At 45.5% G+C, this 24,352-nt stretch overlaps 2 protein-coding genes across 3 annotated transcripts in view; one reads left to right on the forward strand and one right to left on the reverse strand.

Moving 5' to 3' along the window:
• SLC67A2 (solute carrier family 67 member 2) overlaps positions 1-24,004 on the reverse strand; it is a 63,412-nt gene extending 39,408 nt beyond the window's left edge. For both annotated transcript variants that reach the window (XM_075336484.1, XM_075336483.1), the window contains exon 1: positions 23,833-24,004. In XM_075336484.1, coding sequence (XP_075192599.1) covers positions 23,833-23,907 — 75 coding nt within the window. In that variant the 5' untranslated portion in view covers positions 23,908-24,004. The remainder of the gene's footprint in view (positions 1-23,832) is intronic.
• On the forward strand, positions 3,691-5,742 carry LOC142291733 (uncharacterized). Its single transcript, XM_075336482.1, has 5 exons — positions 3,691-3,724; positions 3,805-3,882; positions 3,978-4,191; positions 4,272-4,428; positions 4,559-5,742. Exons 3-5 carry the CDS (start codon positions 4,077-4,079, stop codon positions 5,700-5,702), a joined length of 1,416 nt encoding a protein of 471 aa, XP_075192597.1. The 5' UTR covers positions 3,691-3,724; positions 3,805-3,882; positions 3,978-4,076; the 3' UTR covers positions 5,703-5,742.
• Positions 24,005-24,352: the final 348 nt, after the last annotated feature.

Below are 24,352 nucleotides of genomic sequence, written 5' to 3' on the forward strand. Positions count from 1 at the left end.
AACTATTGATGACCTCAGATATTGTAGATAAACAGCCAATTAGTGGTGACCTGAAATACTGTGGACATACTGCCAACTACTGGCAACCTCAGTTATTGTGGATAAATCACCAACCACTCAAGACCACATATATTATTAACAGACTGCCAACAATTGGTGACTAGTGATGAATGAATAGTAACTAGTCATGTTTGGATAATACTTACTGAATACCGAGTACTATTCCAGTATTCGGCACGGTGAAAAAAAATCTTCTTTTTCCACATTGACTTGCAATAGATTAGTTATTCATGACAAATACTGCAATAGTACTTTGGGGTTCGTTACGAATAATCCGAACACGAACAGTTACTATTCACCCTTCTCTATTGGTCACCTATGATATTGTGGTGATACTGCCACAGATATTGTGGACATAGTGACAATTACTAGTGATCTCAGATATAATGGACATTCTGCCAAATACTGATGACGAGAGATATTGTGAACATACTGCCAAGTACTGTCAACCACACATATTGTAGATCTACTGCCAAATACTGTCAACCACAGGTATTATGGATATACTGTTTCTATGAATGGCTGTCTTTTTTGTGCAGTGGCTCTACAATCTTTTTTTTTGGCGGTAGCTCTTGTTTTTTTTAGGACTTCCATAGTCGTCACGGATGTAGCTTTTCCAATTAGGTGTTTTTTATCTAATTGTTTACGGTTTGTTTGTTCTTTTCTTTCATTCTGCTTCTATCTCCGCCATAATCATAGCTTCTGTAAAAGGAGATGTCGTCAGAAGGTGGAGATAAATGCAGTGAGTGACACTAGGGGTGCCCCACAGCTTCTAGCGCCACCCTCAAACATCTCTAAGGAGGGGGGGTGTGATACAAGAAACTAGTAGCTGCAACGCTGCCCCCTATTCCAGGAGGGAACATGGAACTTGCAGGGAGTGACTGTGTAAGATGGTGGTCGAGTTCCTACCCCTGAAGATACCAAATGTGTTGTTAAATATATACATGTGATAAGATATAAAGTAATGTTATCTAGAAATGTATTGTGTAAGGTATTGTAATGTATAAGATGTAGCAGAGTAGAGAATGTTACTATGTAGAGGTGTAGCAGTATTGAAGATGTAATGTACAGTATGTGTATTGGTATAAGGTGTGTAGTATATAATGTATAATGCTTAATAAGGTATTAGTGTTATAGGTGCAGGTGAAAAGTTAAATCTGCCCGGTGACAGACAGGTGACAGTTGGGATTCTAGGATTAGCCAATAGGGAAAGAGCTACTGCTGAGGGAGAGAAACGGTTGCTGTGGAAAGGTCAGTTAGGGCCCAGCCTGTGACAGAGACAGACGTCAGGTCTGAGGAGAAGTAGAGCCGCATGATATGGGTGACAAGAAAAGAGGGAGACCATGACATTGAATAGTGTGACCGAGGAAAAGAAGGAACAAGTGACAGAGAATGACAAGTCTGATGCAAGACAGAGCGGGACAAGGAACGACGTGAGTGTCTTAAGCAGGTGTCCCTGAGGCGTCTTGAGTAGCTTATAGCTAAGTCCAGCCATATTGGCAAAATCTCTCTAAGGCTACTTTCACACATCAGTTTTTTGCCATCAGGTTCAATCCGGAAAAAAACGGGTTAAACGGATACGGTACCGCATCCGTTTATCCCCCATAGACTTGCATTGTTGCCGGATTGTACCTGATGGCTTTGCGTTGCATCCGTTTTTTTCCGGATGCGGCAAAATAATTGAATGCGGCGGCCGGATACAACGTATCATGTAACGTTTTTTGTCCCCTTAAAAAAACCGCATTCTGCCGGATCCGGCGCAATACGGCATTGTATACAATGGGTGTCTATGCATGCCGGATCCGGCGCAATGCGGTTTAAACCGGATGCGGTGACCGCATCCGGTTTGTTAAACAGAGCATGCGCAAATTTTTTTTTTTCCTCATCACAAAACTTATAAAAGGATCCAGCACATTCTACACACCTCCTGCCGGTTCCTGACTTCAACTTCTGCTGTCCTCCAGTCCAGTGCTCCAGGGAAGAGGTATGTCCACAGTACTGTCCACAGATCACTGCTGTGAGCTGCGTACATGTACTTAGACATTTTTTTTTCTTTTTTTGCAGGTGCAGTGTTGCGGTTCATTTCTGGGCATCCTGTTGCTGGGTCCTTTGATCTTCCGTGGCAGTGCAAGAGTGTTCCTGAGGTAATGTCCACAGTACTGTCCACAGATCACTGCTGTGAGCTGCGTGCATGTACTTAGACATTTTTTTTTCTTTTTTTGCAGGTGCAGTGTTGCGGTTCATTTCTGGGCATCCTGTTGCTGGGTCCTTTGATCTTCCGTGGCAGTGCAAGAGTGTTCCTGAGGTAATGTCCACAGTACTGTCCACAGATCACTGCTGTGAGCTGCGTGCATGTACTTAGACATTTTTTTTTCTTTTTTTGCAGGTGCAGTGTTGCGGTTCATTTCTGGGCATCCTGTTGCTGGGTCCTTTGATCTTCCGTGGCAGTGCAAGAGTGTTCCTGAGGTAATGTCCACAGTACTGTCCACAGATCACTGCTGTGAGCTGCGTGCATGTACTTAGACATTTTTTTTTCTTTTTTTGCAGGTGCAGTGTTGCGGTTCATTTCTGGGCATCCTGTTGCTGGGTCCTTTGATCTTCCGTGGCAGTGCAAGAGTGTTCCTGAGGTAATGTCCACAGTACTGTCCACAGATCACTGCTGTGAGCTGCGTGCATGTACTTAGACATTTTTTTTTCTTTTTTTGCAGGTGCAGTGTTGCGGTTCATTTCTGGGCATCCTGTTGCTGGGTCCTTTGATCTTCCGTGGCAGTGCAAGAGTGTTCCTGAGGTAATGTCCACAGTACTGTCCACAGATCACTGCTGTGAGCTGCGTGCATGTACTTAGACATTTTTTTTTCTTTTTTTGCAGGTGCAGTGTTGCGGTTCATTTCTGGGCATCCTGTTGCTGGGTCCTTTGATCTTCCGTGGCAGTGCAAGAGTGTTCCTGAGGTAATGTCCACAGTACTGTCCACAGATCACTGCTGTGAGCTGCGTGCATGTACTTAGACATTTTTTTTTCTTTTTTTGCAGGTGCAGTGTTGCGGTTCATTTCTGGGCATCCTGTTGCTGGGTCCTTTGATCTTCCGTGGCAGTGCAAGAGTGTTCCTGAGGTAATGTCCACAGTACTGTCCACAGATCACTGCTGTGAGCTGCGTGCATGTACTTAGACATTTTTTTTTCTTTTTTTGCAGGTGCAGTGTTGCGGTTCATTTCTGGGCATCCTGTTGCTGGGTCCTTTGATCTTCCGTGGCAGTGCAAGAGTGTTCCTGAGGTAATGTCCACAGTACTGTCCACAGATCACTGCTGTGAGCTGCGTGCATGTACTTAGACATTTTTTTTTCTTTTTTTGCAGGTGCAGTGTTGCGGTTCATTTCTGGGCATCCTGTTGCTGGGTCCTTTGATCTTCCGTGGCAGTGCAAGAGTGTTCCTGAGGTTGAGGTCCTGTTGTGCGTGGCCTGTAATCAAAAAAATGTCGTCTTCTGGTAGCCCGCCCTTCGGTTCACAAACTGAGGTATTTTTTTTTTTTTGTTTTTTTTTTAAAAAATACAAAAAAAAACATTTTTTTAAATCAACGACATTTACACAGGTGGCCGAAACATCACAGGAGATGCTGCCAGAAGACGACGGAAGGGGTGGAGAAAGACACGGAGCGGGCGATCATAGTGTAAGTTTCATACAGGAATTGTTTACCACAGCACACCAAACATATAAGTAAATAATTTTTTTTTGTTTTCTTCACTAAAGGCTTCAACTTCTAGGGCTCATGATAGAGCTCCCCCAAGACCGTCCCAGGGTCGTCGTCGAGGTGGCGGTGGTCATAGTGTAAGTTTTTTTTTTTTTTTTATTTTTTTTTTTTTCATGTCAGTGTGAATTTTTGTCTATTTTTTTTTTAATTTCTTTTTTCTTTCTTTGAACAGGCATCCCAGCGTGCTCCCGATTCTGACGGTGAGGAGGCCGGATTTATCAATATCGACCTCCTCATCGATGAAGTTAGAGAGAGGGAGCCGCTGTGGAACATGGCTGACCGCCGCCACGCTGATTCGATCGTAACCCGTCGACTCTGGGACGAGGTATGCCACGCAGCGGTAGAAGGTTGGGGGGAGCTCAATTCTCGTGGCCAGAAGAAACAGCGTAAGTATTCACAGTTCAGTAGGTTATGCTGCATGATGTAATGTGTTGTATACTAACCACTTTCTGCTTTCCACTTTCAGGTGACAAACTTCAGAAGCGGTGGCGGTCTATCAGGGATCGCTTCAAAAAGGAGTTAAATCAAGAGATGCAGGCCCCGAGTGGATCCGGAGGACGCAGATCGAAGTACCGTTACTTTAGAGCGTTGTCGTTCCTCCGGACAACTATGGTGTGCAGAAGGTAAATATTCAACACAATATGTACAAAGTATAATATTTTATGTCAGTTTTTTTTTGCTTTTTTGTTTTTAGTCAGGGCCAATGTATAGCAATTAAATTAATTATTGTTTTGTTTTTCCTCTTTTTAACAGCACCGTCTGCAGCACTCAGGAGCCTGCATCGAACCCGACAGGAGCGATCCCTGAACAGTCCGCCACTGGTGAACACACGCACAGACCCCACCCATCTGAACCTTCCCTTCCATCTACATCTGTCCCATCCACCTGCGCTGGAGCTTCCCGTGAGACTTCATTACCTGAAGCTGCTGGTGATGAGATAGCTTTTCCCCTACCCCACCCCTCTGACACTGCTGCCCTCAGTAGAACACCTTTGGGTTCTGGGCGTCAGCGTCATAGGGGTCAGGAAAAGAGCTATGCGCCAGAGTTCTTGCATCTAAATGCAGCCTTCCAGAACGCCATTCAATTATTATCCGAACAAAATCGTGCATCTTTTAGCTTCCTAAATGCAAATATGGAAAAAAATACACACGAATTATGCACGCGTCTGGACAGGCTGCATTTAGATGCAAGTAAATCTCCCAATCATTGTTTTTTTCAAGCCGTACTAGAGCGCATGGAAAAGCTATCTCTTGACCAGCAGATGCATGTAATGCAAGCCACACGGCAGGCTCTGGGGCAGGTTGACTCCCAACCACCTCCACCCACCCCTACAAGACCACCTGCCCCCCCTCCAGCCATTGTCCCTACTCCCCCTGCTGCCCAGTACCAGCCTGCTGCCCAGTACCAGCCTGCTGCCCAGTACCAGCCTGCAGCCCAGTACCAGCCTGCAGCCCAGTACCAGCCTGCTGCCCAGTACCAGCCTGATGCCCAGTACCAGCCTGATGCCCAGTACCAGCCTGCGGCCCAGTACCAGCCTGCGGCCCAGTACCAGCCTGCGGGCCAGTACCAGCTCCCAACCACATCTGCCCCTACACTTCCTACCCACTACCACATCTCGCCTTCCACAACCATCATGACCCCAACTCAAACCACTAATTCACCCGCCACCTCTTCTGTCTCCCAATCCCTCCACTCCACCCCTCAATCCTTACCAAATCCCATCCCATCTCCTGGTTTCCCTCTTGGTTTCTCTACCACACCTTCATCTTCTGTTACTTCCCCACCACCACCACCAACACCACTTTCCACCCTCAATACTCCAACTGTGCGTGTGTTCCCACCTGTCAGCCCCTCCAGTACTATCTCCACCCCAAGCCCAAGATTTACAAATTTATAATTTATTTATCTATGTAATAAAAAATAAAAGTTTTTGGTTGAAAAGTATTTATTTGTTCTTGTTTTTTTTGGTGTGAATATTATTTAGCAAGTTAAGTTAATAATAAGGTAATACAAAAACATAACATGTTGTAATTTGACGGGGTAAAAATTACAAATTTTTAAAGCGAGTGAAAGATTAAAATTAACAAGGTTAACAAGATATTATTTAATTTATTTATAATTATTTTTATTTGTTATAAAACTGACGAAAAATCTTACACCATTTGATCTTGCCAATCAACTCTACCTTCTGGGGACACAAAATAGTTAGCATATATGTCACGGATTGTTGAACAGGCAACACTACTCCTAAATCCAGGACTGGTGTAGTCTGACAAAGAGGTGGATTCCAAACTCTGGTCATCCAACGACAAAGGTTCCTTTGTTAAAACAAAATTGTGCAGTACCACACATGCTTTCACTATTTCATCAACAGTTTCAATGTTTAAATTAATGGCTGTTAACAAGACTCGCCATTTGCTGGTTAGTATCCCAAAGGAGCATTCCACCATTCTTCTGGCTCTGGATAATCTGTAATTATATATTTTTTGTGTTTGCGTCAATCCACGGCTTGCATATGGCTTCAATAGATGTTGGGATAGTTGAAAGGCTTCGTCGGCCACAAAAACAAAGGGCATTGGGGGCTCACATGTGCCAGGAAGAGGTCTTGCAGGAGGGAAATCAAAAGTATTCCCATAGATTCGCCGCCCCATTGGGGACATTTTAAAGACCTGAGAGTCATTGGATCTCCCATATGCGCCAATGTCCACTGAGATGAATTTGTATTCCGCATCCGTTATTGCCATTAGGACAATTGAAAAATACTTTTTATAATTGTAGTATTCTGACCCCGAAGCAGCAGGTTTCACAATTCTGATATGTTTGCCGTCCACTGAGCCAAGGCAATTTGGAAACTGACAAATGTTATAGTATTGTTCAGCAATTGCAAGCCATCTTTCCCTGGTGGGCTGGGGGATGAAATCCTCATGGAGGCAATCCCACAAGGCTTGGCAAGTGTCTCTAATGATTCCCGAGATGGTGGAAATTCCTAGTCGAAACTGGTAGTGGAGGGATGAAAGCGACTCTCCAGTTGCAAGGAATCTGTAAAGGAAAGACAATAATTATAAAAAAATAATAGCAAACACATTACAGTTAAAAGTCAATTTACAGGAGGATACAATTTAAAAAAAAAAAAACTTACCTAAGCGTAACCAGCAAACGCTCCTCGGGTGTTATAGAGAACCGGCTGTAGGTGTCCGTTTTACGGATGTTGTCCGCAACAAGGCCAAGGAGGACGTCAAAATTATTCACTGCCATCCGGACATAGCTTGTGAATTTTTCATGGTTTCCACGGAGCTCCAGGTATAGGGTTGAAAACACCCCACGTGTCAGTCTCTGGGCAGTCAGGGGATGGATCCAAAAGCGTCGATGTCGCTGACGCCTCAGTCGCTGTCGCTCCTTTTCTCTGACGATGATAGCCAAGCGATTTGCCTCAAATATAAAATCTGCAGCGATCTTTGTGTAATTTGCAAGAATAGCATCCATGGTTTCTGCTTGCCTCTGTCTTCATTCTGTAATATATGCTTCAAAATACTGTATATATACTATATGTTCCCAATAGCCAATCAGAGTACGGAACTCGTTAATTGTTTGTTTAGTGTTAAAAAAACGGATCCGTTAAAAAACGGACATAACGGATGCAAAACGGATGCAAACCGGACCCACCGGATCCGTTTTTTAACGGATCCGTTCTAAACGGATCCGTTAAAAAACGGATCCGGTGGGTCCGGTTGGCTCCGGTTTGCACAACAAAAACGGAAACGTTGGATACGACAAAAAAAAGGACTGTGCCTGAATACAGAAAACTGATGTGTGAAAGTAGCCTAAGAGGGAAAAGACGTGGAACTGCTTGAGGAGGAGAAAGTCTTCCAAGGACACTGATGGGGTGCTAGGCTGGGTAGTGTGGGAAAGAAAAGGACTCATGGAGGTTGGAACAACTGAACTGAAGGTTGTGTGCTTAATGATCCTGTGTAACACTGAAACATGTAAGTAGATTTATGTCCACTATCTAATGTACATTGGTGATTGGAAGTTTATGTTCAGTGACATTTTTTATGAACTTGTGGTCTCCCTCAATGAGCTGTGTACCATCTGGCCCTGGCCAGCCCAAACCATCGGCAATATGCGGCCTGCAAAGGCGTATCGTCTCCAGAATGCAACACCACACACCCAGCCAGGACCTCCATTTTCATGTAGCGTGCCGCGGTGCGGCAGACAAGTACCTCATCCACGAATACCACCCCGCTCCACGTTACACTTGGCGTAGTCAGCAGGATTGGACCTTGATTCAGAAAAAACAGCTTAAAGTGCGGAAGGCTCAATGCACTGTAAAAACTGCAACCATTATGTGGTTGAACATGGCACCGGGCATAAGCACTAAGATGATGGACAATGGCGCAGGTCTAAAAAAAGACCCCGCCCATCCTGGGCGGAAACAGAGTGAAAGCTTGCCAAGGTCCATGCAGCCCCCCAAAGGCTATGCCTGTAGGAGGAGGAACCGTGCTTGGAGGTGCCGGCCCATGTTGAACATTAGCCGCCCAAGGAGAGAGTGGCGGAAGTAGAGACCTTGCCCATCTCAGCAAGCTGATAGAGAATGTGATGCAGCTCTAAAGAAAAGGGTAACTGAGCCGGAAGACGCTCCACCCTGGAATAGGAGGACTAAGGCAGGAAAACGCCTTCAACAGAGCAGGATGGCGTCATTGCTGGTGAGCATGCAGGAGACAGTAGGAGTTGGTATGCCAAAGTCCATGTTGCACCCATTGTGCCCTGGGACGGAGGAACAAAAGTCCAGGACTCTTGTTGGCCATAGATGCCTGAAAGTTTTTTTTTCCCCTTGTTTACTCCACTGCTGGATTGAAGGACTGTGTGCTGTGAGTGGGTTCTACACCCTTCACCAAGGACTTTGCCTTTCCAGCCTGGACTCTGTCCCTATTGCCCCTGTGGACTGAACTAGCCCCTGATATGGGCACTGCCAGTCCACTCTGGACTCTGCCCCCATGGACTTTGCCAATGTTTGGGGAGAGTAGGGTGGAAGCCTGTCACTCTACTCAGGTTGATGACAGGTGGACTGTTGTTGAGGGGAGGAGAGGAAACAGATGACTCGATGTGCCTGCCGAGTTCATAGTTTGAGACTTTGCTCCGTTTTCAAGTTTCAAGGAAGGACTGCAACATGTGAGCCCTTTGGGATGTTTGTGCTATTATTAAATGTTTAAAGCCTGCCCTCATCTTGTGCTAGATGGGTGAACACAACTATGGCCTATAGCCTACTTCTTTAAAACAACTTCAACACTTGTTCCAGGGTCCCAATCCAGTGGGACCAGAGTCGTACCGATCCGAAAGAGGGGAGGACCTCTTCAGTACCAGGAACGGAGAGTGTCATTTTAAGCATATATGTATGCCTGTTTGGTGTCTTACAGATCTAGACATGGTCGGGGATGGCCATGTTCAAGAGGGGAGAAATGTAAGTTGGTGGTCGAGGTCCTACCCCTGAAGATACCAAATGTGTTCTTAAATATATACATGTGATAAGAGATAAAGTAATGTTATCTAGAAATGTATAGTGTAAGCTATTGTAATGTATAAGATGTAGCAGAGTAGAGAATGTTACTATGTAGAGGTGTAGCAGTATTGAAGGTGTAATGTACAGTATGTGTATTGGTATAAGGTGTAATGTTATGTAGTATATAATGAATAATGCTTAATAAGGTATTAGTGTTATAGGTGCAGGTGAAAAGTGAAATCTGCCCGGTGACAGACAGGTGACAGTTGGGATTCTAGGATTAGCCAATAGGGAAAGAGCTACTGCTGAGGGAGAGGAACGGTTGCTGTGGAAACGTCAGTTAGGGCCCAGCCTGTGACAGAGACAGACGTCAGGTCTGAGGAGAAGCAGAGCCGCATGATATGGGTGACAAGAAAAGAGGGAGACCATGACATAGAATAGTGTGACCGAGGAAAAGAAGGAGCGACTGACAAAGAATGACAAGTCTGGTGCAAGACAGAGCAGGACAAGGAGCGACGTGAGTGTCTTAAGCAGGTATCCCTGAGGCGTCTTGAGTAGCTTATAGCTCGGTCCAGCCATATTGGCAAAATCTCTCTAAGAGGGAAAAGACGTGGAACTGCTTGAGGAGGAGAATGTCTTCCAAGGACTGTGATGTGATACTAGGCTGGGTAGTGTGGGAAAGAAAAGGACTCATGGAGGTTGGAACAACTGAACTGAAGGTTGTGTGCTTAATGATCCTCTGTAACACTGAAACATGTAAGAAGATTTATGTCCACTATCTAATGTACATTGGTGTTGACAAGTTTATGTTCAGTAAAATGACATTGTTTATGAACTTGTGGTCTCCCTCAATGAGCTGTGTACCATCTAGTCCTGGCCAGCCCAAACCATCGGCAACATGCGGCCTGCAAAGGCGTATTGCCTCCAGAATGCAACACCACACACCCAGCCAGGACCTCCATTTTCATGTAGCGTGCCGAGGTGCGGCAGACAAATACCTCATCCACGACTACCACCCCGCTCCACGTTACAACTGCAGCTCCAGCTTCCTATGTCATCACGTTTCAGGAGTGACTGCAGCTTCAGCCTCCTGTGACGTCATGCTTGATACTCCTCTCATAGGAAACGTCACAGGAAGGGCAGTAAAAAACAAAACACAAAGATTATCCAGATAGAGAGAAGCATAGGAATTTATGCAATAAATATAATTCCAAAAGTGGTTAGGATGTAAGGATAGATATTTAGAAAGGAAATGTATGGTGCTGGAAGGAACTTTTAACTTTTTATTAAACTTTAAATGTTTTCAATCCAACTTGAGCACTTGAACGTCTGTGAGCCTGATCACTCATACAATATTACATATAGTATCACAGTGTATTATGCATGTCAGAACAAAACTGACATATAATGGATTCAATTTCGGTCTGGTTGAGCGCTAGTGAATGAGCTGCCAGTCTTTGTAGGTGATTTGCTTTATTAATAATAATAATAATAATAATAATAATAATAAAAATAATAACTCCTGTTTTATACAACACGTTTTAGCAAAGTCTCTGTTGCTTTCCTCAGGTACAAAGACTGGCAGCTCATTCACTAGCGCTCAACCAGACCAAAATTTAATCCATTAAATGCACACTCCCGACAAGGGAATTCGGCCAGAGCTGCTCTGAGGAATAGGACCTGCCAGGCACAACTTGAACCACTCAGCCTGAAGGACGGAGGATCGCACAGGTGCTCCAGGATCTAAGGTGCCAGAGAATCTCAGGAGCCAGTAGCGATACCTAATCCGGATCCATTCAGTGCATTAACAGCAACGACCTGCGGGGACAGCCCCCAATCCGGAGGGATATCTATCTATCTACCACCGGGGTTGTGCGGGGGCGCACAACCTCTTCAGGTGAGCAAATCCAATTTTACTAATAATTATTCCAGCCCACGGGTGCTTCTCATATGCGCTTTTTCCCCTTTCAGAACAAAACCGACAGGCAGCATTTTTAGACACTGACAGGGTCTATCAGGACCACTAAAAAAAAAACAAATAGCACCGACAACGCTCATAACAGATTTGTTTCATGCTATGTCATGGAACAAAAATGGATTCATAGATCTTATGTACACCAATAGAAAACCTAAAGGGAAGCCATTATCAGAAGTAACATATTGTTTAAGTAAGGTTTTTGTGTTAAATGCTTTTAATTTATTTTTTTAAATCAGTTCTAAAAAGAAAACATAGAAATCTTGTAATTTTCACTCTGGCCACAAGGAATTTTGTATACTTTCTTTTGTTTCAGGAAACAACACATGTACATAGCCACAATGAGCAGACTCCAACCCCTTTCTTTTATATAGTAAGGCTATGTGCGCACGTTGCGTACTGTCCCTGCAGAAATTTCTGCAGCGATTTGAACAGCACACGTGCGCTTCAAATCGCTGCAGAAAGAGTCTGTAGTGAAAAAGAAAAAAGCCGATTCCATGCGCTCTGACTGCAGCCCCTCCCATAGACAGAGCGGGGGCTGCAGGCAGAGCGCAGGAAAGAAGCGACATGTCACTTCTTAGAACGCGCGTTTCGGGCAGCAGCCGAAGCGCTGCGCTCTAATACGCCACGTGCACACGGCCCCTACATAATATTCATAATTATGCAGGGGACGCAGGACGCATGCAGTTACGCTGCGGTGCAGATCGCAGCGTAACTGCATGTAAATACGCAACGTGCGCACATAGCCTTACATGTAAGCATGTAATGAGCATATGCAATGGTCATTGTGAAGGGGGAGCAGGGTCAGATGTGAAATCGCCTATTGTTGGTGGATACTGTGTTATCAGTTGTGTATAGAGGTGTTACCTGTCATTGTACTCCTGCCTCTCATAATAAGGAACCTTCTGGAAAACTACTTCTGAAAAGATAACAAGTATGAGTTGAAAATAGCCCCAGTGGCAAGTGTGAAAATTGCACGTTTTCAAATTTTGAGTCCAATTTATCAGGACTGACCATTCAGAGTCAGACGCTCCTGATTAAATAGAGGTATACATCTCTTAATGAATCAGGAGCATCTTGCAAGGGACATGCGTTTTCACCTCCATGTACCACACCAGAAATATTTCTTCAGTCTTGACTGGAGTAAGGCTCTTTGGAATAAGGAATAGCAGTGCTCCTCATTAAAGGAGTTGTCCACTACTAGGACAACTTTTGATTCCACGTTTTCCTCTGGTAAAATCATAAACCCTATACGCACCTCCCATACTGGCACCCTTTCATGCGAGCTCTGCGTCCAATCAGTGCCGGCTTCCAGTGCCTTTGGACCAGACAAGCAATCAACAGGAAATGAGCGCAGCTGCTGTTGATTATTTTGTTTGGTCCAAAGGGTGGGAGACAGTAGCCAGTGCTGATTAGATGTGGGGCTGACGTGATGTCACAATGCCCGTGGCACCGCTGAGACGGTGCTGGTACAGGAAGCGAGTATCGGCTTTATTATTTTACCTGGTGGAAATATGGAATGAGTGGTTGTCCTCGTAGTGCACAATGCCTTTAATTATATTAGCTCTGGCGGCACGCCCCCATCACGCTTCCAGGGCTGCCCATTTTGGCAAAGCTGATAGAAAGTGGAATGAAAACTCCAAAAATGTCAACATATTTGTACAACTATGAGGTGCAAATGTTTTGCGACTTTTCAAAGCAAGATATGCCAGAATTCTGATAAAATTGCTTTAATAAATTGGGTCTTATTATCTAATAAAGCTCATGATATTTAAACTACTGTACATATAACACAAAAACCTGATTTAAAGTATAGGTCATGTACTGATAACTTCCCTTTAAGCAAATAGTAGACTGCTTAATGTATGCCTTTGAAAGAATCAGCCTCATAGTGACACAAAGGTGCTTTTCTTCATGCATCGCATTTTTAATAAGCATCTAACTTTAATCTTATGTTACTAACACATAATTTACAGCTTTTTTGGAACACCTGGCTCACAAGTACAATTGCACCCAAAGGACCAACAATAACTTCCATTGTAACTATTTTAACACTTTAATGTTCAATGAAGTCCTATTCCCTGCATTATGATCAGTATATCAGTCATATGTCACAATGTTACTTCGGAATTGCAAGGGACAGGGGGCTCTTATGATATCGCTTATACTAGGGGACCCTAGGCTATCCATCACCTGCGGATTACTTCTATTGGTGGATATGCTCAAGTCCCGTGCCTTTTATATACTCCTGAGAAATACTACTTTAATACCCGTCCCCCTAGGGAGGGAGGGGCAGGAACGAGATGGTAAACAGATATGGACAGACAAGGGAAAACCAAAACTCTGACACACTGCATACACACAGGACTAGACAAAGAGAGACTCAGGAGAAAAAACAAGAGCAGGACGGTAGCAACAAAAAGGCAACAAGGGTTAACTCCACAACAGATAACAGCAACAGGTATCACATCAGATAGTCTGGATCAACACACCTCCTCACACCAACTAAGATAAACAATAAATCAATAGAAGGCATAGCTGGAAGGACCCAGCCAGCATATATAATAGGGAAGCAGATGTGATTGGCTCCCCCACAGCAGGTGATCAAAAGGAGCCTAAGGCTTCTTTTCCACTTGCATACCGCTTCTGATGCGGGAGCATCGTTGGCAATATGCTAATGACCCTCTGCTGCGGGCGTCAGCCGAGGGTTATGCGACTGTGATGCGAACTTGTGATCGCACCACAGCCTCGGAGAAGAGCGAGGGAACACTTTCTCCCCATCTCCTCCGCTGTCTGTCTCTGCGTATATCGCATTTCAGTTGCATAACGTGCGAGTGCAGTGTGATGTTTCACACGCTCTCATAGGCTTGTATGGGGGTGCATGAGCCGAGACTCACTGCAAAATGCATCATGTTGCGATTGCACAGAGAACACGACTTTTGACGAGAGATAAAAGGCAAGAGGACACTGCCCAATGGTTTTACACTGGTGCGAGTACAATCCGATGTTTTATCTCGCACATAGAAATTGCAAGTGGACAAGAACCCCCAACAAGCAGACTAGCAGAGATTAACTCCTGCCAGCCTGCCTTTGAATTAGCAGTCAGCAGGTCGACGCCCGAGTCTGCCTTGCGCTGATCACAGACACTAGAGACATTATGGGACAGAGTGACAGAATCTGTAGACTGAACAGAAAGCGAAGCAGCCATGATAGTTGGTGAAGTTTGTGAAAATCTCCATGTGACATCATGATGATCTTGTGAATACTGCACTCACAGAATCGCAGCTTAAGCCCATCTGCAATACACAGCCAGGCTTCAGCTGCAACTGCTGGCACCAGAGTTACCTCCTGGCAGTGTAACCCTTTAACTACAGGGCTCGCAGCATTTCAAGGGAGGATTGAGGGCAGATGGTTCTCTGTGCCAGCCCATATGCCCTTATGCCGATTTGCCCGTTTCGAGCTAAAGGTGCTGATTTGTAGCCTTGTCAGCTAGAGGCCTAATAATGGCCCCCAAATCTGTCATTTGTATCTGCCTTAACCCCCTTTGCAACGCAGCCAATTTTCGTTTGTACGTTTTTATCCCCCCTCCCCCCCTTTCTTCCCAGACCCATAACTTTTGGTGGTAACAATAGCGTGATCGTTTGTAGTGAGCACCACGGAGAAAAAAAAAATGGAAAAAAACACCCTTCCTTCCCTGTAAGTGATCTGTTTATGGCTGGCTGTATGTGGGCAGAGACCTGAACTGCCCAATTAGTGACTTCCATTGGGGTTCAGGTCAAATCCCGGTCCCAAACAGATCTTAATTTAAATATATAGAAGAGAAATACAGCACTCCAATCTGGATGGTGGTGCTCAGATAGGATCCCAATCCGCATCAGTATACAGTATAAGAAGAATCCGGCACTCAAATTGTCTTTAATATACAGCTCAAGTGTACAAAACATAACGTTATGTCATAAGAGTGAAGTAAAGCGCTAGCTGCAATAGCGTATGGTGCACTATGGGGTAGTGCGCACCATAAATTCAAAGTTCAGCTAAACCCGCCTAAGGGTATGTGCGCACGTTGCTTTTTACCTGCTTTTTTGCTGCTTTTTCTTCTGCGCTGTTTAATGCCAAAATGGATGTGTTCTTCTATTCAAGCAAAGTCTATGGGAATTTGGGTTTCTTGTTCACACTATGTTGTTCAAAATGCTGCCTTTTTGAGGCAGAACTTTGGTCAAAAACTCAGCTTTTCAAAGAAGCAACATGTCAATTGTTTTTGCCATTTGCGTTTTGCACTGCAAAGCTGAGTTTTTGACCAAAGTTCTGCCACAAAAAGGCAGCATTTTGAACAACATAGTGTGAACAAGAAACCCAAATTCCCATAGACTTTGCTTGAATAGAAGAACACATCCATTTTGGCATTAAACAGCGCAGAAGAAAAAGCAGCAAAAAAGCAGGTAAAAAGCAACGTGCGCACATACCCTAACCGAACTTCAACGATTCTGCTCATCTCTAGATCTAACCCATTGTATCATAGTATTGTCCAAAAAATGCCATGAACGGATAATATTTCAAAAATGTTTATCAAATTAAATGCACTCTGACATTTAAATTCCAGCTTGGGGGTGAGGTCACATATTGGCTTTGTTGTGTTTTTGTCTGTGATTTGTAGTTACCACACTTTTACAGAAGCACCACATTCCAACGGTAATTTAGCTGAAATCACAGCAAAAAGACTCTGAAAACTGTGATCCATGAATAGACAGATTACGGCTATGGTACGTGTGGTCAGAATAGACTCTTAGCACTTGCTTACTTACAATATGTCTGGCCCTCAAGTCTTTTTTCCCTCCTGGGTAGCAAAAAAAAAAAAAAATGTACAGTGACGTGTTGAGTTTGGGCTGCATGTTTTTATGCAGGTTCTGCACTCATGTACATTGGATTGGTATATTTGGAATGACTGTAACATGAGCATCATGTGCTCTCTCATTACAGAACACAATGCACACACAGACTATTTCTATGCCTTGTTCTGGGATTCCAGGGCTGGTATTTCTATAGCAAATGGTTAAGGAGTCAGCTAGAGCAGCTGACAACTAAAAATGTAGCCACACTTCACTTTCTAAGTGTTGTCATCAATGTATTAAAAAGTGCAAAAAGAATAGAAACTTTTTCAAATAATGATGCTTTATTTTATTGCTTCATTTTCCTAAACAAGAAAACATATAGTTTACAAGCGGTAATACTATATTTACAAATAAAAAATCTGTAATAATGTGTTATGCTAATACTGCTAGAGTAAAGGCCACTTTACACGCTGCGACATCGCTCAAGCGATGTCGTTGGGGGTCACGCAATTTGTGACGCACATCCGGCCGCTTTAGCGATGTCTTTGCGTGTGACACCTATGAGCGATTTTGAATCGTCGCAAAAACGGTCGAAATTGCTCATTGGTGACATGCCCCCCTATTCTCGAATATCGCTGCTGCTCGGTGTACGAAGTAGTTCGTCGTTCCTGTGGCAGCACACATCGCTATGTGTGACGCCGCAGGAATGAGGAACCTCACTTTACCTGCAGCCGCCGGCAATGAGGAGGGAAGGAGGTGGGCGGGATGTTACGTCCCGCTCATCTCCGCCCCTCCGCTTCTATTGGGCGGCGGTTCGGTGACGCTGCTGTGACGTCGCTGTGACGCTAAATTAACTGCCCCCTTAGAAAGGAAGCGGATCGCCGGTGACAGCGACGTCGCCGGGCAGGTAAGTAGTGTGACGAGTCTGGGCAGCGATTTGCCCGTGTCGCACAACCGATGAGGGCGGGTACGCACGCTAGCGATATCAGTCACAATATCGCTATCGCAGCATGTAAAGCGGCCTTAAGCCAGAGAGATGTGAGTAGTGATGAGCGAGCACTACCATGCTCGGGTGAAATCGCAAACAGCAAGTTGCACGCTTGAATGGGAGTGATTCGAGTGGAAGTTAATTGGGGAGTCAAGCATTTTTCCGTAAGATTTCCCATGCCGCATCTTACCCGCATCCATCGTAGTTCCGCTCATATTGGAAGAACCCATCCAAACTGGCATGTATACAACAAAAGTCGGTCATTTTTTTGTGCAACTCCGCATTGTACAAACATTTTTTCAAAGCTTTTACACCCGTTTTCTGGCATAAAATATTTGATTAACCCTAGAACGTGCAACCATAGAAATCTACAATAGAAAACAAGTAACCTAGTAGGCCTGAGAGGCCCCAGGTATGCGTTCTAGGGTTAATCAGCCCCAATGAATACACGCTGAAAAGTATGACGATACATACACATATACACTACACTATAATCTTTCCCATGAAAATCAAATATAGTGTCTACAAGGTGGTGCTGACATGTTTGACCCTGTCAATGCATTAGGGCCCCATACATAATCATAAAAAAATCTAAATAAAGCAACTCACGGTGTGAATATACAAACTGTGTGATTTGGTGGGTAGCAAGTGCGGAGATAGTTAGGTTGATACGGTAAGAGATGCCCGAGTAGTGGTGCTGTCACGGAGATAAAGCTTTTCTTCAGTGTATATCCGGGTCATGCGTCCCTTTATTTTGCACGGGGTCTCTGATGCACTGACAGGAGAAACATGCCAGCACCACCTATAACATTATTGTGAAAATACTAGGTTCTATTTGATTTCAATGGGACAAAATAGTGGAATGTATGTGTGTATGTATCTCCATACTTTTCAGAGTGGATTCATTGTGCTTATATTGGATGTTAGTTTTTGCTATTTTCCAAAAATTGTGGTGTAAAACGGATAGTTTTCTCATTCTTGGTTTCTACTCCTATTGTGGCCCTTCTATTTTCTTCATACCCACACACATGAAGGTAAAGCCCGCTTTACACGCTGCAATGTATCTTACTATGTGTCGGTGGGGTCACGTCGTAAGTGACACACATCCGGCATCATAAGGTACATTGCAGTGTGTAACAGCTACGTGCGATTGCGATTGAACGGTAAAACGTTCATCGCATACACATCGTACCTTTCTCTAGAATTGCACGTCAGATTGTTCATCGTACCCGGGGTAGCACACATCACAGTGTGTGACACCCCGGGAACGATGAACAGATCTTACCAGCGTCCTGCGGCTCCCGGCCCACAATGCGGAAGGAAGGAGGTGGGCGGGATGTTTACGTCCCGCTCAGCTCCACCCCTCCGCTTCTATTGGCCGGCTGCCGCGTGACGTCGATGTGACGCCGAACGTCCCTCCCACTCCAGGAAGTGGACGTTCGCCGCCCACAGCGAGGTCGTATGGACGGGTAAGTACGTGTGACGTGGGTTAATCGTTTGTGCGGCACATTCAACAAATTGATCGTGCCACACATACGATGGGGGCGTTGCAAATCGCATACGCTATCGTATGCGAAATTGCAATGTGTAAAGCAGGCTTTAGGCATGAGTAAGGTCATGTAGGAATAGATCAATCACGCCTATCCTTGGTGTTATATTGGAGGTTAGTAATAATCTGAATATTGTTTGTTAAAACTAAGTTATATGTACTACATTCAATTTGAGCTTCATCGGCACAAATCAGAGGTGTTCACTGAGACTTAAGGCCCTGTCACACACAGATAAATCTGCGGCAGATCTGTGGTTGCAGTGAAATTGTGGACAATCAGTGCCAGGTTTGTGGCTGTGTACAAATGGAACAATATGTCCATAATTTCACTGCAACCACAGATCTGCCAAAGATTTATCTCTGTGTGTGACGGTGGCCTTTACTAAATCACCATTCCACCATTTTTTATTTTTCAGATCTGGAGTGGCGTTCTTCCCTCTGTCATATATTCACCATTTGGCGGTTTCAACTTTTAGTAAAGCAGCATATTGTGACTTCTGAATGCCCGGAAGTCAGAAGTAAGGCCGGCGGCACACGCTACGATATATCGGGCGATATGTCGTCGGGGTCACGGATTCCGTGACGCACATCCGGCATCATTAGAGATGTCGTACCGTGTGACAGCTACGAAGACTGTGAACGAGCAAAAATACTCACCTTATCGTTGCTCGTTGACACATCGTTCATTTTCAAAATGTCGGTCCTCCTTCCGTGCTCCGGTTGCTCATCATTCCCGAGGCAGCACACATCGCTATGTGTGACACCCCGGGAACGACTAACACAGCTTACCTGCGTCCTGCCGGCAATGCGGTAGGAAGGAGGTGGGCGGGATGTTACGCCCCGCTCATCTCCGCCCCTCCGCTTCTATTGGCCGGCCGCTGTGTGATATCACTATGACACCGAACATCCCTCCCCCTTCAGGAAGAGGATGTTTGCCGCCCACAGCGACGTCGTCTGGGAGGTAAGTACGTGTGACAAGGGTTAAACGACTTTGTGCGCCACGGGCAGCTAATTGCCCGTGGCGCACAAGCAACGGGGGTGGGTGCGTTCTCACGATAGATCGTCCCGTGTGACGCCTACCTTATGTCACAAGCTCCCAATACAACTCTATTCTTCAGTGTAAGAGGAGAAAAAGGGGTTAAAACCGCGCAATCCGCCAAATAAGATGTAGAGATGTTGATAGATTAATCACTCTTTTATTCCATAGGTCTACGAGTTTCAAAGTACAGAGACCTCTTCCTCAGGACCAGAAAATCAACATGTTTGTTGATGTAAAACCCTATTAGCGCTTCTTTCTTCTATCACTAATACAACTCTATGAGAGTCAGAACGAGGCTCTCATAGACTTGTATTGAGTTGTGATAAAACACTGGAGCTGCCAGCAGGTTACAAACCGCAGGAGACTGACCGGAGCAGAGGCGACAGAAGATGAAGCTGCCAAAAGACAAGTATCAGATAAGGGTCTGGGGACTTAGGGGTACTTTACACGTTGCGACATCGCTAACATCGGCTAGCGATGTCGAGCGCGATAGTACCCTGCCCCCGTCGCACATGCGATATCTGGTGATCGCTGCTGTAGCGAACAATATCGCTACGGCAGCGTCACACTCACATACCTGGTTGGCGACGTCGCAGTGACCGCCGAACAATCCCTCCTTCAAGGGGGAGGTGCGTTCGGCGTCACCGCGACGTTACTAAGCGGCCGGCCAATAGAAGCGGAGGGGAGGAGATGAGCGGGACGTAACATCCCGCCCACCTCCTTCCTTCTGCACTGACGGTGGACGCAGGTAAGGAGATGTTCCTCGCTCCTGCGGCTTCATATACAGCGATGTGTGCTGCCGCAGGAGCGACAAACAACATCGTACCTCCAGCTGGAGCGACATTATGAAAATGAACGACGTGACACAGATCAGCGATTTTTTACTGTTTTGCGCTCGTTCATCGTCGCTCCTAGGATATACACATTGCGATGTCGCTACCGGCGCCGGATGTGCGTCACAACAACCGTGACCCAGACGATATTTCGGTAGCGATGTCACAACGTCACAAGATCTACCCCTTAGATTTAAAGCACCAATCCAGTGGTGTAATAAAAAAACAAAACGCTGAAGTGGTGCTTTCATACAAGTATTGGCTAAAATAGACAACTCAGGGGACAATTCCTCTTAATACAAAATGGAGCAAGCTGTGATGCCACGCTGTAAATAGAACATGGTGTATACCGGTCTATTAGGTGTGGCCTTAGTTCCACTGGTCTGATATACAATTTGGACCCGCTTCATAAAGACCAGTAATATAATCTGGAGTGACATTTTTGGCATAAGGAACGACACAGGTCGTTACATTTTGGAAAAGCTGGGAAAACTGGCATGAAAGTGCCAAAAGATGCAAACATTGTGTGCAAGTATAAGTTTTGCGACTTTTAAATATGATTTACGCCACAATTCTGGTGAATTGCTTTGATATTTGATGTCTACTCAGAAGTGATTGATTATGGTGATGAAATGGGAGAACGTAAGAAGAGCAATGTGGAGCAGGAATAAGTCACATTTCCCATTTAACGCTTTTTTTTTCGTACAATTTTTAACCTAAGGGTGGATCAGATAACAGATACTTTCCAACTCATGATAATGGGTGAAGTGTTGGAAAGACTGATGGAACTGATACAGATTGAGGAGTACACAAGATCTTAGGCCATGTTTACACATTGCGTAAATGCTCCTCTTTTTCTGGTGCTCTTTATGTAAGAGTCTGCACTACGATACATAATAACAATCTTGCGTTTTCCCATTTAGGCTGGGAGCCAACATAAGTTTTTAGTGAGCTTTTGATGTTGCATATTTTCGCTTAGGCTGCTTTCACACCTCCGGTTTTAGCAGAGCCGGCCAATCCGGCTCTAAAACCTATGCAACGGATGCGGCGAAAAAGCCGCATCCTTTGCATAAGTTTTTTAAATGCGGCCCGTCCGGTTTTTGCCGCTTGCGGCATGCTACTGAGCATGCGCAGTGGCAAAAACCGCATGTGGCGGCCGGATGCGGTTTTTGCACCATCGCGCCGCATCCGGCGTTCATAGGCATGCATTGAAAAATGCACCGCATCGGCCGGATGCGTTTTTTTTTGCCGCACAAAAAAACGTGCCAGGCAACGTTTCATCCGGCCGCCGCATCGGCTAAATCTGCCGCATGCGGCAAAAACCGGACGGAACACAAGCCCATGTGGCACAATGCGGCACTAATTAAAGTCTATGCAGGAAAAACGCAACCGGCAGCAAAAAAAACGGTTGCGTTTTTCCTGCAAAGTGCCGGATTGTGCCGCACAGGAAAAACCGAATGTGTGAAAGCAGCCTTAGGCTATGTGCGCACGTTGCGTAAATACATGCAGTTACGCTGCGCTTTGTAGAGCAGAGTAACTGCATGCGTCCTGCGTCCCCTGCACAGTCTATGGAGATTGTGCAGGGGCCGTGCGCACGTGGCGTCTTGGAGCGCAGCGCTTCGGCTGCTGCCCGAAGCGCTGCGTTCAAGAAGTGACATGTCACTTCTTCCGTGCGCTTTGCCGGCAGCTCCTGCTCTGTCTATGGCAGGAGCTACAGGCAGAGCGCATGGAATCGGCTTTTTTTTTTTTTTCTACGGACATTTTCTGCAGCGATTTGAAGTGCACGTGTACTCTTCAGACCGCTGCAGAAAATTCTGCAGTGACTGTGCGCACATAGCCTTACAGTTCCAGCAAAGTTTGTAGGATTCTAGAAATCTCCGGCCCACAGTGTTTGTTTCAAATCCACAACATGGCAATTTTTCTTGGGAGTACGCTGAGGTTTCTGTGCAGAATTTCCCCATAGACATGCATTATATGTGGAAAAAACACAGGTAAAACACGTCCACGCATTGTTCCTGCGTATCTGCAGTGGAAATGCATCAACATCGCATGTATTCCGCACATAACTGATCAATAAAGTTTTGTCAAAGCCAAATACCAGGAAGTATCAAAAACAAAGCAGCTTTATATAACCTGTGCCCACACGATCGCTGCAAAGGAGCAAGGTGGAAGCTATAGCGGAGCTTTGGCTGTCACACACGGGGATAGTCCCTGTGCCGCCACTGGATGTTTAACCCACTAAATGCCAAGATCAATAGACCAAAAGAGTACAATCACCCCATAGAGCTACACTCAAATCACCCCAAAACAGTACGCTCAAATCACTCCAAGGAGGTACACTCAAATCCCCCCAGAGAGGTACACTCAAATCCCCCCAAAACAGTACGCTCAAATCCCCCTATAGAGGTACACTCAAATCCCCCCATAGAGGTACACTCAAATCCCCCCATAGAGGAGCACTCAAATCCCCCCCAAAGAGGAACACTCAAATCCCCCCCAAAGAGGAACACTCAAATCCCCCCCAGAGAGGAACACTCAAATCCCCCCCAGAGAGGAACACTCAAATCCCGCCATAGAGGTACACTCAAATCCTCCCAGAGGGGAACACTCAAATCCCCCCATAGAGGTACACTCAAATCCCCCCAGAGGGGAACACTCAAATCCCCCCATAGAGGTACACTCAAATCCCCCCAGAGAGGAACACTCAAATCCCCCCAGAGAGGAACACTCAAATCCCGCCATAGAAGAACACTCAAATCCCCCCAGAGAGGTACACTCAAATCCCCCCAGAGAGGTACACTCAAATCCCCCCAGAGAGGAACACTCAAATCCCCCCAGAGAGGAACACTCAAATCCCCCCAGAGAGGAACACTCAAATCCCCCCAGAGAGGAACACTCAAATCCCCCCAGAGAGGAACACTCAAATCCCCCCAGAGAGGAAAACTCTAATCCTCCCATAGAGGTACACTCAAATCCCCCCAGAGAGGAAAACTCTAATCCCCCCATAGAGGTACACTGACATGACTTTCACTTTGCCTGGATAGGTAGAACAGCAGATTTCTGTACAAAAAATGCAGCTGGACACCAGCACTTACGCTGTGTGTGAACATGACCTGATAAAATAACTGCACATCACCCTCGGGCCTCACTCACACGTGACTTTCAGCTTTATTAGAGCATATATATATATACAGGTATCTCATCTGTATATATGGGCATGTAACCCAGGATGACACATTGACACATCCCCATGGCAGCAATGTATAACCCTCAGGACTATATTACTAGCCTTCATACCCCGCCCACTTGTCACTTACCAGGAAGCCCACCACGTGGAGGCACTGCTGCAGGCTCCGCCCATTCGGCGTGCGGTTTGGACTGGCAGCCCCCATCCTCCATCGTCTGTGTCTGAAGCCCCGCAGTAGCAGCACAGTGCAGGACCACTGCAGCCAGAGAGACCCGGAACCTGCCGAGTGTGCCGGCGGAAACTGCCGAGTCTACTGCACATGCGCACTATGCCGCGTTCGCTGTCAGACGCAGGAGTGACGTGTACACAGTGCTCGATGCTGGTGGCGGTGCTGAGCTGTGTGGCTGTGGTGCCGGCTGTCCGTCTCCAACATCATGGCGTCTGTGTATCACATGAAGCCAATTTTACAAGAAACAAAACATAATTTCTTTTATTTTGGGGATTTTCTCTACGAGATCTGCCAGTGTCCCCATTATAACCCCAGTACTGCAGCCCTGTAGCTGTGACACCCATACCATGTAATGACTGATAGCAATGTGATCATTTTTTTGCTCACACAATATTAAATAAAATAGAAGTATTGCCTACTG

The sequence above is a fragment of the Anomaloglossus baeobatrachus genome, chromosome 2 (assembly GCF_048569485.1).
Source record: "Anomaloglossus baeobatrachus isolate aAnoBae1 chromosome 2, aAnoBae1.hap1, whole genome shotgun sequence".
Classification (NCBI taxonomy): domain Eukaryota; kingdom Metazoa; phylum Chordata; class Amphibia; order Anura; family Aromobatidae; genus Anomaloglossus; species Anomaloglossus baeobatrachus.